Source organism: Sinohyriopsis cumingii, chromosome 14 (assembly GCF_028554795.1).
Source record: "Sinohyriopsis cumingii isolate HCF-2022 chromosome 14, ASM2855479v2, whole genome shotgun sequence".
NCBI classification, from domain to species: Eukaryota; Metazoa; Mollusca; class Bivalvia; order Unionida; family Unionidae; genus Sinohyriopsis; species Sinohyriopsis cumingii.
In genome coordinates, this window is record NC_142974.1 from 28,198,319 (window position 1) to 28,213,229 (window position 14,911).

General features: G+C 36.7%; 1 protein-coding gene across 1 annotated transcript in view; it reads right to left on the reverse strand.

Annotated features, from left to right (window-relative positions):
* Positions 1–207: 207 nt before the first annotated feature.
* The window catches only part of LOC149783484 (peptidoglycan recognition protein 1-like), a 33,314-nt gene continuing 18,610 nt past the window's right edge, over positions 208–14,911 (reverse strand). Inside the window, exons 3-4 of the mRNA XM_089932850.1 lie at positions 4,474–4,777; positions 208–322 (exon numbers count right to left, since the gene is read on the reverse strand). Coding sequence (XP_089788976.1) covers positions 208–322; positions 4,474–4,777 — 419 coding nt within the window. The remainder of the gene's footprint in view (positions 323–4,473; positions 4,778–14,911) is intronic.

A 14,911-nucleotide genomic window follows, 5' to 3' on the forward strand; every position in this document is an offset into this window, starting at 1 on the left:
AAATTCCCTGCTATTAGATATAGGCAAGAAAAGACTCCTTAAATAACCCGACAAAACTGGCCCCTGGTGTTAGGCTAATCGAGTGTGCTTTGGGAATCCGATTTTTCTTATCTTGGCGTTCTAAACTCTTTTGCATGTATGCGTAATATATAAAGCTTTGCCCTCTGCAGCGTTGGAGAAAATTGAATCTAAGGAAATGGTTCTGAACTATGTGCAGGTGTTGCCAACTAATTTATAACTGTCCATCAGCTTGATATAACAGAGTGATGATTTTGTTTTTTCGTTTCTTTTCTTGTCTGGTAAATAGTAAATGCCGTTATTCCTTTTGTACATCTAATTTCACAGAACGTGCGCGCTCCATCAATCAACCTTGATACTTACTACTTGCTCCAGAGTTATATATTGGCTTTGCTTTAAGAGCCTGATGTACATTGGCTCTAGCTCATAACCTGTAAACCATCAAAATCCCCATTTTTTATTCACACACACATATGGCATCCGCCTAAGGGTCATATCATAGGATGTAGAAGAGCGTGTTCTAAATTATTACATGATTTCTTATATATTATAAACGAAGTTACAAGCGCTTGCATTGAAATGTCTTATATAGTTACAACTGTTTTTGCTCTGTATTTATTAGAACACAGAAAGGAACTTTGAATTACATATTTAAACCATGACTATGCCTAAAATGTGTGAGTGTGTGTTGGGGGAGGGGTCTCACTCCTATATCATAATACTGAAAACACGTGGACTTTCAAGTTAATAATCATACATAATTTATCCGTCATGCAAAGACAAAATAAGTCGGTGCCTGTAACACTTGCCTAATACTCATATGATAGTGACTGTGTATTTTTGGAGAACGAATTACTCAAGAGTTACTCATCGATGGGAAATATACATTTCAGACGAGGTACGCTATTTTAAGCTAGACACATGGTAGATGCAAAAGGTTTTGGAATTTTACTTTAGAGCCATTCCCTATTAATTTGTCAAATACCCTTTATGTTGTTGTATGGATACAGATACAGATACTGTGTTGTATGGATACAGATATACTCGAAAATTCCACCCCGTGCGCAAGAAATGCCTTAAGGTGCATGTATTGTATGAGAAAATATTGTAATATATATGCAGCCAGTAGCATTATATACGATCAGGTTAAAGTGTCGAGGTTAAAGGAGATACATGCACAAGAACAATCAAACTGACATATGCCAGTTGAGCTAAATGAATCTTATGGAGATGAATAATTAATAGGTATTACTTTCAAACATTGCGCATATTATTATAATATAAATCATAATTAACAAAATCAATGAAAAAATTAATGGCTGCTAACAATATTATACTTATTCAAAGAGTGAATGTGGTCACAATGAATTCGATTTTGCGGCTTGTGAATCAGTCTCAGGGGTCCAGTGGCAACCAGATGGGTCTGATTGGGCTAGCATTGCCTGCTGCGCAAGCACCTTCATATCGTCACGAATACCTTATTAAACGTGTTCCATTCAAGGTTGTAAATCAGGGGCTTGTATGGGCAAAGATAGGCCAAGCAGCCAATGCTGTGTTAGAGATTTCGCATTTAGTGCGAGTACGTTAATTCCGTGGTTATTCTAATTTCAAAATAGGGGAATTATTTGATTTCGTTTTGTCTGCTTTGAGGTTTTTAATACTGTACATCACTGTTTGACAGAAAATATTCCATTAGTAAGTTTTTCTAACAGTCTTAAGATTACAGATGTATCGTTTAAATTATTTGCAAATATCATATCGATAATGTAAAAATTTCATTTTGGTGGAAACACTGGGGAATGTCTCTGTTATGTGAGATATTGTATTAGAAAGGCTACAGCATGCTGAGATTCTAAATTCTTTTCAATTTGCGAATTAATGGCCAATTCAGCTGGCTTACATGGACACATATGGAAAATATACGTTGCATAGGGGGCCTATATGGCGTCAGCTTTAGATGCAAATAAAGTGTACACAGTTGATATAGGGAGGGGACGTGACATTATGAAAATTATAACCTTTGAGCTGTGATCTGGCTACAAAGGAAATATTCGTCGTCTAGAGCTTTAAAGCATACTACAGACAAGAAGCGTGTGCAAAACTTTGACAATATAGTGAATATCCCTCCTGGGTTAGGCTCATATCGACAAGAATGAACACATAATGCTAATATCTATTAGAATCCGTTTCTGGTGTTACGTCACTGCAATGGTGCAACATTTTGTAGAGATAATTTTGCAGTACATACTATCGTGGTAAGCGTGACATTGAACCATTAGGTTTGACGTATGGGTTATATATCTATCTATTTATCTATCTGTCTATTTATAACCATTATGTTTTTATTATTTTTATGATTTAAAAATATATATAGTAAATAGGATTTTCTGGGTTAAAAGTTCAAAATGGTCAGTCAGCGGGTCTTCATGTAGTCATTATGAAATAACTTTTTCGTATGCATTTAGGATAGACATATGAGGTATTTGTGTGTACTTTATGAAAAACATTTTCTTTAATTAATGGAAGATCATTCTGTTTTGATACAAATTGGATTTTCGACCAGAAGCTACACGTGATCCAACGTTTACGGGAATGTCGTATCGTTGTGCAGAATTACCTGACGCGCATAATTTGCCAACATGGTGGTATTTAATCAATACTAAAGATATATACTTATGTATCCATGCTGCTACTTGTATGATAACTTCAGTAAGCAAAGTTTTGTGACACAGTGTTGGACAAACCTGGACGATAACTATAAAGTTGTAGACTATCTAAATTCTCTTCAATAAAGAAGTTTGATACTTTTGCTCTACTCGACTTTCTTCTCGTTCTATCTGACCGCTCTAGTGGTTAAAGCGTCCGTCACAGATGCATGAGGTCACGGATTCCAACCCAGACCGAGTCATACCAAAGACTTACAAAAATGGATCAGAAAGATACATCGCTTGGCGCTCAGTATTAAGAGGTTAATATTAGGACTGGTCGGCCTGATGTCAGGATAATGTGAATGGGGGACATCATACTATATGTCATTGTTTCGCTTGTCGATTAATATATACCTTTTGACAGAGTTTGCAATTGCTACCAGTTTTAAATATGTCAATAAGGGTTTTATTTTCCTCTCAAGATTGCATTTGCGATATCTTCGTCGATACATTTTGTAGTTGTTGAATTTCAATATGCGTTAACACATTTTCAAGTTGCATATATGATTATTTGTAAAATGATACCATATATCTTCGAATCATATTTCCTTTACATTGTCTTTCCATCTGTCATAGTTTAGCAAATTTAAATATAAGGTAGCAACACTCTATGTGTGTGTGTGTGTTGTGTGTGTGTGTGTGTGTGTGTGTGTGTGTGTGAGAGAGAGACAGAGAGAGAGAGAGAGAGAGAGAGAGAGAGAGAGATTTGGATATATAATTGAGCTTTAATATTGTTACAGTCATATCGCTACGTTGTCAATAGTGTTTGAGCTTACGCTGGGACATCATACCGTAGACATTTAGCATGAGGTCCCGCCCAGTTACATTATCATGACACAAGGCCCACCAGTCTTAACACTAACCTTTAAATGCCGAGCGCCTAGAGAGGCATCTGTTAGTACCATTTTTGTAAATCTTTGTTATGATTCTGTCGGCGTTCGAACCATCGACCACCCGCATCCGAAGCGTACTCTCTAAATAATAGACCACGGGAGTGGTCCAAAACGATAGGCAAATTCAGAATAAGAATACGCAAATCTCATAAGCATAGGGTATGTTAATATCGTTTAGGGACAGTACCACGGGTGTTTTTATGCTAAAGTCTTTGTGGTCAAGATTTGTCATGCAGTCATTCACATATCAGACGAAGTTACTTTCATCATTGCGTGTAACTGGGAGTCCATAGGTTCATCAGTTCGTTTATTTAAACTGTATTGCTAAGTTGCTCACAGGCATACTGCTTTATCTAAAGAGGGAAACAACAATTAATAGGATGAACGTTATTCAGATACTATTGTTTCTGCTTGCTTGAAATACGTTTTTAACCATAGATCTGAATATTATGTACGTTTTTCTATTACGGATTAGCTTACATCGTTCCTTTTCTAGTATACATTTTTACGAGTATAATGAAATAATTTATTTATGAATGATTTGATTTTGGGAATCAACTAGAAACGATGTATTGTAAATACAGTATTTTTTCTATGATTTGGTCTTTTTGATTTCTATCTATTTCAGTGATAGGTACACTAGACTGTTTGAACTTTAACCAGTACCAGTAATTTGTATTATTATTATTTTTACTATCACTATTATTATATTTTAACAAGCGTTTACGTTATTATTTGAAAACATTGACATAAATAATAACAAAATAATTGAACCAAGAGCATAGATGTGATAAACAAAACTTTTTATTACTTTGTCTTCGCACTCTCAGGCAGTAAGATTTGCATGATGTGGCCATGTTTTTATTAGGTCGTTAAACTTATGTCCAGGACTGTCAAATGTTTGTGAAGCAGCTCTATGACCATGTAGCGTATAATTTGCAAGTACTTTTAAAGTAAGAATTCCACATGATATAAGGCTGTCTATAGCATTCAGCGCGGCATCACTTGGAAGAACATCATTGAAGTTCCCCATGACGGCAATTGATACTGATTTGGAATTCCATCCATGCGTGTGAGCACCAACCCTTTCCCATCCGCGTGCTTCATACGCCATGCCGTCATCTCCGACTACAAATGAGTAGCCAATATCGTCCCAGCCTGTGGATATACAGAACACATTATTGGTTAAAAATCAACAAGGTTATTCAGTTTGATCTGTGTTCAGTTTGTTTTGCAGTCGTCTAGAGCAATGCACATTTCACCGCCGCATATTTTAAATGATCTTACCCGCCCAACCGGCGGACAAATAAGCTGCAATTAAGAACTGGACGGTCTATATGAATGCAAGAGCGGTTTTCTTGAAGATGTAAACGCTGACTAAATTCTGTATATGGTTGATTCCGAGAGTGATTTTTGTTTAACATGGAATGATATAGAAAAAGTCATTTGAATAAATTAACAAAATATAATACTGCAAGGCTCTTCTCAGAAAATTAATTAGATTAGTTTTATGGCGAAATATAAATTTTAAGTGACAGACGGTCTGCCTTTTGAATTTCAAATTACACATATGGTATCGCCATCGCATAAATTGTTGCACAGAAAAACAAATAAAAAATAAAAGGGGCCTGTTAAATACTCCAACCAATAGCTCTTGGTTTAATAGATATCCTGCGTTTAAAAATGTACCCACCTTATCTTATGAAACAACAGGTTGCCATCTTTGCATCCTTTCTTAAGTAATTCTATCGAAAACAGTTGCTTTGCTTATTTTAGCTCTGCCAAACGTATGTCACAGCAAATGATAAAATTCAAATAAAGATAACAATTTAGAAATTAAAATTACAAGATGCTTAGGAGATCAGGATCCCAATCAAATGATCGATACTTTTTTAACAGTACATGTTGCATTAAAACGCAATCACAAGTACAGGCATAATATATTTTCAACACATTTTTACAATCGATTGTGTTAAAATAAACAATGATGATAAGGATATATTAAAGGTGCTGAAGATTTTTATCGTTGCGGTTTTTAGTGTTGCGTAACGGTTTACTCACGTGAAGGACGCGAGCATTTGCAAATAATGAAATCCACGCAGAATTATTTCATTAACTGTTTGTCATACGTGCATCACCAACTTACCAGTTACCGGTTTGTGCGTGTGTGTATGTATGTGCGCTCGATTGTAGTTCGGAAAGAGGAAGAGACTCACTTTATTTCGAAGTAAATGAATGAAACCACCGAGTTTAAAGTGATTCTACTGCGATCGGGGCGAAAACGGTTTGGGAAAGGGTAGCATTTTAGGATTAGACCATGACTCGAAAGAGATAAGATTGAGGAAACATCTAATTTTAAACAACAAAACATTACACAAAATGAAAGTATCATGGATTTATGTGTTGCTTAAGAAACTAAATATAACTATATGAGAATGTTATACGTATCGTAGCGCTTTAATGTTAAATAACTGCAGTGAGATTTATCATGACCATCGTATGAAAAACAACGTTTATTTAAACGCTCTTTGTAACTAGCGTTGCACTTATGTAGCTGCAGAGAAGTTGCACAACCACCTCTAAGAAGTGTCACTTCGCAAAAATAAAGCTTCCTAAAACGAAAATACAAGCGAAACCGAAACTTCTAAACGACCGAGGTTTCTCTAATTGGGTTAGCTCATTTGTGTTATTTTATCTAGGAGGTTGTACTATGCGTTCTATTTTACCTATCCGAATATTAACTGTTGGTAGTCACCCTCTCAGCTGCTCCTGTGTTGTGTAAATAAATCAGTATTATATGAATAATCGAATTTCAAACAGCTAAACTGGCTTGACAGCGACAAGATGCACTTAAGAAATATCTTTCAGTGAGTGATTCTGTCAAGAAACATATACAAGCGCGTCAGGCGTTTCAGTTGGAATTTACAGAGGGTAAAGAACAGTTATTTAAATCAATTGTTGGGCTAACCAACAAAATCGCTGCGCCTACAATTGCATCACATCAGGTTATCGGATTAATAATAATAATAACAACAATAACAGTAATAATAATAATAATAATAAGGACGTTGCATATCGCCTAATATTTAGAATCTCTAAGCGGATTACAACATTAGACAACACATATACGATAACAAAACATAATAATGATATGTTTAAAACCCAAACACCATGAAGTTAGAAGAAGAAAAAAAAAACATGCTGATAATATTTAAGGTAAGAAACATAATTAGGTATTTCAGTTTGTTCCTGCAGTCGATATGAGTGAGTTTTGATAGCACTCTTGAATGTGATCACTTTGTCTTTGTGTCTACGTTCAGTGCAATTAATTCCACGTTGCTGGGCCCTAATATGCAAAAGAACGCTGTCCATATGACTTGGTTTTCATAGTGGGGATAATGAGTATACGATAGTCAGAAGAGGAACGTAAGTATATTGCTGGTGTGTACACATGGGTGAGGTCGGATAGGTATGTTGGACTAGAGTCCGTCAGTGAAACGTAGCACATAGAACAATGTTTGTGTTTGATTCTGGATCAGATGGATAGCCAGTGTAGGGTACAGAGCAGCGGGGATGTATATTGGGATCGTGGTACTCTAAGTATGATCCGGGCATTTATGCTTTGAACTTTTTGGAGTTTTTGGAGTAGATATTGAGATGAACCAGCCATAATTGAGTTACAGTAGTCCAGTCTTGAAAGTAATAATGAACACACATGTGTTTTAGGGGCATCAACTGAAATATATTTGCGAATTGAGCTGATGCGTCTCAGCCCAACATATGCATCCTTGCATATGTTCATGACATGTTGGTGCAATGTGCTAGTACTGTCCAGAGTAACACCTAGGTTTCGTACTGATTGTGTGAATTTAATGTTGGTGTTGCTAATATTTATTGTTTGAGGTAAAGGATGTGAAGTAGAATGTCTTTGTTTGTGATCAGAATGGCCTCAGTTTAATCATCATTCATCTGCAGATTGTTACATGTCATCCATCATTTCACATCAGAAATGCACTTCTCTACACCTTGGATGGTAGCATCAACTTCAGTTGGGTGGTTATATTTGTGTATTTGGGTGTCATCAGCGTACAATTGGTGATACACTGGGTGATGATATATGACACTTGAGAGCGGCTGAGTGTAAAGAAGAAAGAGAACAGGTCCAAGAACATACCCCTGTGGAACACCACAACATTTATGAACTGGACTGGAGTCTATTCCATTTGCAGACACTATTTGTGTCCTGTTGACCAAGTAGGACTGGAACTAAAGTAAGGCTGTATCATCAATGCCAAATACATGCTGGAGGCGGTGAAGTAATATATCATGGTATATTGTGTTAAATGCTGCCAACAAATCAAGGAGGGTGAGGGCTGGAATCTTTCCGATATCCAAGAGAGAATGTCATCAACTACTTTTAGAAGAGTAGTTTCAGTACTGTAGCACGGGCGATACGCAGACTGTACATTGCTTTACAGACTGTTTGATATCAGATGAGACACAAGCTGGGATAGAACAACCGTTTTTAAGATTTTTTATATGAATGGGAGATTATAAACTGGGCTGTAGTTCTTTAAATCATTAAGGTATAGTCTTGGTTTCTTCAGCAGAGGCTTTAAAATGGCAGATTGTAATAATGATGGGAATTCCTCGGATGAGAGAGAGGTAATAATAACGTCAGTTAGTGAAGGCAATACTGGATCTAAGATCTCAAGCAGCAGTGATGTTGGAATTAAATCAGGTTCACATGACTTTGGTGTACTCTTCACCAGGATTGTACGTACGAAATCCAAAGAGACATGTTCAAATGCTGCTAATGGTTGCCGCTCCAATTATGTATCCAAACTGTATGGTGATGACGAGTCAATTGAAATTGTGGTGTCATGCTTATCTCTAATAGTTTGTACTTTGTAACGTAAGAAATTTGCAAACATGTCCGGAAGGTCGACTGGAGAGAAGGTAGTTGGAAGTGGTGTAGATTTGTTCCTTGACATTAGCTTGTTAGTAATCTCGAACAGCTCTTTGCAGTTGAACCTTTCCATGATGTTATTACTGTAGTGGGATGATTTCGCTGCATGGATTATATTTGTGACATTCTTGTTAGCGGTATCATAGATTTACTTTTGAATACTGAGTCTGGTGGAAAGCCAAAGCCTTTCAGCTTTACGGCGGTCTCTTTTAGCAGTGCGAAGCTGGTCCCTAACACTGATATACCATGTAGAACACTTTTGAATTTGAATTTATACTCTGTACGTGGTAGCCGGGGCATGTTTGTCAAACAATGAACGCAGGCAGTTATCGAGTTGATCTGATGTAGGAGGTAAGCAAGTTGTTCGGTTTACTTGGATGTCAGTCATTAGTTTGGTTCTATTTATCATACAGATGTTTCTCTTAGTAGCAGTTAGAGGTGGAGTGTTTGGGACTAATACGTTAAAATGGCATATAACGCAGAGGTGATCTGATGTAAGTTCATGGGATACCATGGATGACCCTAGAATGTTATCATCAGGTCTACGTAGAATTCAGTCTAAAATGTGACCATATTTATGGGTGGGTTGCTTAATTGACTGTTTTAGGTCGAGTTTGTAAATTGTCGAGCCGGAAAGGGGATAAGGGAGATAACTGGACTTATTCTTGCTGTTCTACGCCGGCCAGCATTGAAACATTTATTTATTTCGCTTCTGTTTACATTTAGACAATGATGAATGTAGTCCCAGTTCGTTTAGTCTAGAGCACAATGTAGTGTGGAGAGCCAAGGAGTGGTTATTTAAAGCATTTCATGAGGGTCCATCATAGCATAAACGGGTTGACTGTCGAGTATCACGTGATGGCGGGTTGTTCAAATGGAAGTTGTAGCAGTGGAGCAAGACAGCAGAGAAAATGTATAATTGTTCTCGTTTCCAAAACAAGGCGATAAAGAAACACATACGAACTGAACAGCCAATACATAATTAACACAATAAAGTAGACGAAGAAAGGCAACAAGCACAAATATCATGAAAACGGCTCAAACAACGGAACATCTGCATCAAGCCGGTTAAGCGATAGCGGCCATTTTAAATCATTACCAAATAAAATTAAAGAAGTTATGGAGTCTTCCGACAAAACACGTGCTGAAATTCAAGACGTTAAACATAGTGTCGATGATCTGTCTCAACCAGAATTAAAAACCGGGTATTTTACTCGAAAAGTTTATATAAAAGTTATGACTAATATTGTCAACGTGCTTCGTCGGGATATTAGCTGCGGCATCAGTTTCTAAAGCTAGGGTTTTATAACACTCCAGAAAAGGGTTGGGTTGCTAGGGTATTTCGTGAGTATAATGATATTCCACAAGTCATTAAAAATATAAAAAAGAATATGATAATTTTATTGATGCAGTTTATGAAATGAAACTACGTGTTGGAACGCCATTTATATCACCAAGAAGGTAGCGATCGTGACAAAGTCGACAACCATCACTTCACCCCGGTGCAACTGGAAAATGTCTTTGTGCAGGTAAAGAGGGAAGTGGTCTTAATACCTCATGCCACAGCAACATTCTTGTCCATGTTGAAAGACTAGACATTCTGATTCTCAGAAAACGACATGGTAATAATTCTCCAGAAATCATTGATGAAGCAGTTTCTCGGTCACTCATGGATAAAGTCATCGATGAATACCACAGTGACTGAGGGCATGCAATTCGATCAGTGGCAAGAAAATAAGATGATTATACATAATAGTTAACGTGGCCTTGAAATGGCCTGGGAGCTATATTCGTTATCACCTACGTATATAGCGATATACGGTGATGGACTATGTGATGGTTTTCAGGATTTATTTAGAAGAATAGCACCAAAAGCAATACCGATTGCAAAGCAACTGGGCTATTGACGTATTCGTGATCAATGTATTGGTGATGTTGGTGATGATGCCAGAAAAACATTCTCAGCAATCAAGGATAGACTAGCAAGATTAATACAACGAAATTCGCAGCCAGTAGAATTACCCAGCACTGAAGTTATGTCTGCAAATGTCATTTGAGAACTAAATCAACATGCAAATCAAAAAGCAGAATTATCTGGTGAACCTCTGTCAGAAGAAAACACAAATATAGCTGCTAGTCTAAAAGCAGGATTTGGTCTTCGTGTTAATATAAAATGTTTAAACGTGTATCTGATCAAGCATTTGTCATGGATGTACCAGTTCTCAGATATGAATATGTCCGCGATTATCATTATCAATTATCTTACAACGCACGAGAACCAAATCAGCGTGGACGAAGCGAACTGCAAGTTCAGGAAAAGAAGCAGATTTTACTTACCCGCTGAAGCATGTGTTGAAGTAAAAGGTAAAAGCATAAAAAAACAGTTGGTACTGAATATAACGTAGATCTTAGAGTTGGATTTGTTAATACAGATATTATGGCGTTATTCAACAGTGATACATACATTATTGACAGAAGAAACAGAACGACTCGACATTGCCAAGACGATAGTGGCTCTAGGTAGATATTCTGATGATTATTCAAGACCAGCTGGTCGGTCAATGATGTTTGCCAATGACACTTCAGACTACGCCGACAAGAGACAGTTTAATGTAAGACGACCAAGGAACAATGCAGACGCCACTGACGGTGGTGTGTGGCCGGTGGTTTATGGTGATAATCCAGAATTCAAGTTAGGATTCGCAGTACGTCGATCTATGCTAAACGATGGAAGCAGACTATTTCCATGTGCAGTTCTACTGTCACATATCGTTGGATTTTGAAGGAATGTCATAAAGGATTTATTTTGGAGTCAGGCACACAGTTCTATTTGTGATAAAGGCTACCGACGATGATGTTTATGGCGCCCTATCGGTGATGAATGTAACGTAATGCTGACAAAACTTTCATTGTGCATGCCAACATTGATACCATCACTCGCTGGAGAAGAACGATTGCTCTCTTGTGTGGACTCTGGTGGTAAATCAACATTATCATGGTTGCCGATTACCACAGATAGTGTTCAAAGTAACATTAGTGTGTATTCACAAGGCAGATAACATCACAGCAAAGTGTATCTTCACCGCGACATATATTCGTTGCTTTCCAAACTGCCGCACGAGTAAACTCACACACAACGCAATTATATTCGACAAAAGTGGTACTTCTGAAGTTTCATGACGGATAAATGGTTATCAAGAACTAGCTGACGACGTAATACTGAACTTTGAGAATAATCATATTGCATAGCATCGTTTGGTGATCATGGCATGTGATCAAACTGTTCTGGTCTTCAAATATCACAACTAGATTTTACAACGCTGTATCCGATTTGTTACTTTTCACTGGAACATCTAGATTTATTTAGACAAGCTGTCGTGTATATACACTTTCGAGGTCGAGTGGCAAGAGGAGCTATAGCTAATTACAGAGCAATCGCCGTTGTACTCTCAGACAAAGCAGTGCTACTTGAAGGTGCTGGTGGACGAATGAGAGTTATTGAAGCTGTGCCACTGACTGCTCAATCAATTTTAAAAACCGGTACTAGGCTGGTAAAGTATATTCTACAAAGGTATCTTTGTTCCTGCATTGACTCAAAATCAGAAAACGGTTTTGGTCCTAGACTCCCTCTTCGCACGCTTTGCATATGATATCCACATAATTCGCTTACACTGACTTTGTTACAGGGAGTTGTAGAGCCAATTATGAGTTATTTAGAGTTATTCATTGCTTGAATCATCATCTATTAAAAACTAAACTTCAATTTAGATATATATTTGCCATAACTAGAATATGGAGGACATCCCTGCGATTAAACCCTCTCAAGCTAGACTCGATATTGACAGAATGCGCCGCCAAGTTGGCGATTCGAAAAAGTTAACGTCAGTAAGCTCATAACGTTTATGCCGGCGAATAGCACTCTAATCAATCGTATCCGTGAATCCAATAAAGAGTTTCGCAACGAAGGCCCGGCTCATGTGTGGTTAACATTCAAAATGATACGCGACGTTATGTTACAATGAATGACCAACGAACAGCGACGATTATTAATTTTTTTGACGAATAAAGATAACATATTTTAATAAAGATGATCATGGAGACAGACAATACATGGATTATCCTTAACGAACGTGAACCTGTCGTTTATATATCGCGCTGGAGATATTGTGACAATAAGTAAATATTCCTAACCAGGAGCGTGAACTGGTATAAACAAACCATGTTATGAATGAGCGTATCATATGACTGCAGTTGTTAATGCGATATTTCCGCTGAATGATAAACCTATCGTTGATGATCTCAAACCGATGAAATTATCTAGATTAAATTGTGTAGCTGAGGTAGTTATATTACATTTCATAAACGCGATGCGTGGAAATGGATTTACCCCGTGATAAAATAATTAAATGGACAGAAACGACGTTGCTGGACTGGAAAAGAACTTACAATGTCTGATTACGGTGAAGACGTTAATCGGCGAGATTTTGTATAAGTCATCAAAATATGAATCAAGAGGAGCTCCGATAAAAATTTTCGTTCATAACTAACACGCATGGAAATCGGCCATAACAATATTTGCGCAAGATAAAACTGCTATATTTCGTGATGATTATATATTTTGATATCAGAAATATCAGCAAGAATGAACCCTTAACTGTGTGGTCATTTAATTCCGATGTAGGATCTAAATATTCCGATTAATATATTTATCGATCGTAAGATCTTCACGATAAAACGAAAAATCTTGCAATGAAAAATGCCGATGATACTGAATAATTATTATGTAATTGTTTTACGGTTCCTGCAGTTGCTGCCCACTTTGCCAATTAGAAAAAAATCATGAAAGCTGAAACGACTGGAATTTATTGAAGATGTGCGGCTAAATTCAATAAAATACGGACATGGCAAATTATGAAATACTAAATATAATTATAGATAAATTATCAGCTTTGATATCATTGCATTTTATCCTGGAAGGTTTCTTATGATGGGAGAATATGTTAAATAATTTAAGCGATTTTGACATCCAACACACGATATAACCAAAGTTACAATTCATTGATCTTTACCATATTTTGGTTTAACTGGATTTTCATATATTAAATCTTTTTCGTTTTAGGAAGGTTCGAATCCGATTGTGTATGTTCAGTTTTGTCGTCATTTTTCAGAACATGCTGGGCTCCAATAGTGCTTTTTCGATATATGCTTGATAATATAATTGTATTATTGTTAACTCTAAGCGAAGCAATAATATCGTATCGCCCACAAAAACAAGCAGTGTTACAAATACCTGACAAGGGAGTTGTCAGCGACGATGTCAGAGAGAAAACTAATCTTTGTAATCCCAATGGAATTGAATATGAAAATAAGCTTTCAAATGATCTCGGCAGAAAAAATAATCGCTAAGATTAATCAAGGTGGTTGATATGATCACAAAAGACATTGCATAAGATTAATTGTAGAAGATGCCAAACTAGATTTTATAAGTGTTGATACTACGGAGAGAGGCATATTTATAAGCCGGAATAATGCTGTTTTGTCGGGCGGAACTAAACTAGGTACAAATGTGAGCTATACTGATTGTGACTCATTGCAGTTTTCCCATTTAAAATCTTCGATGTTAGCATATGATTCGATAAACGTATTGTCGACGATAAACATATTTCCCGATCCCTTGGTTAAAGTCGCTACAGATTCGTTTTATATCAATAAAAATATACGGATTTGTTAAAGATTCGTACCGATTCGTCATAGGGAGAAAGGAGAATAAAATCAGTCCACGTTGAATCTATATATACTACTGATTTGATAGTTGCAAGTAGAATGATAGTTCGTGCCAGACTTCGAAAACAATTATTTATGTTAAATAAAGAAAACATTTCAAATCTACCTGTACCATTGTGTTATCGTTCAGCAGATAGACAAAAACAGAATACCAGTGTTGAAATTCATGTAATTAATGACAAACAAAATTTTGTATAACAAGATATTGCTGTAGTTCCTGTGAGTATTGTTGAGAGCATGTTAACGATGGATCAAGCTTCATGGACTCTAGGGTAATGATTAAATCCTCACAAAGATTAACTAATTCTGATACAAATATTTGGCTTGTAGATGAAAGTACTGAATGGTCAAATTTAGTTTATTTTGCAGTGTCTAGAGTCAGAAGAATGTCTCAGCTGCGAGGGTTATCATATACTTCTCAGCAAATAATCAAACTACTTGCGACACTGAATGTGCTGGCTATGATGTAGTAAAGACAAAACCAACTAGCTATAAGCAACAAACAATTAACGCGACTTTGATTTTGATGCTGAATTGAT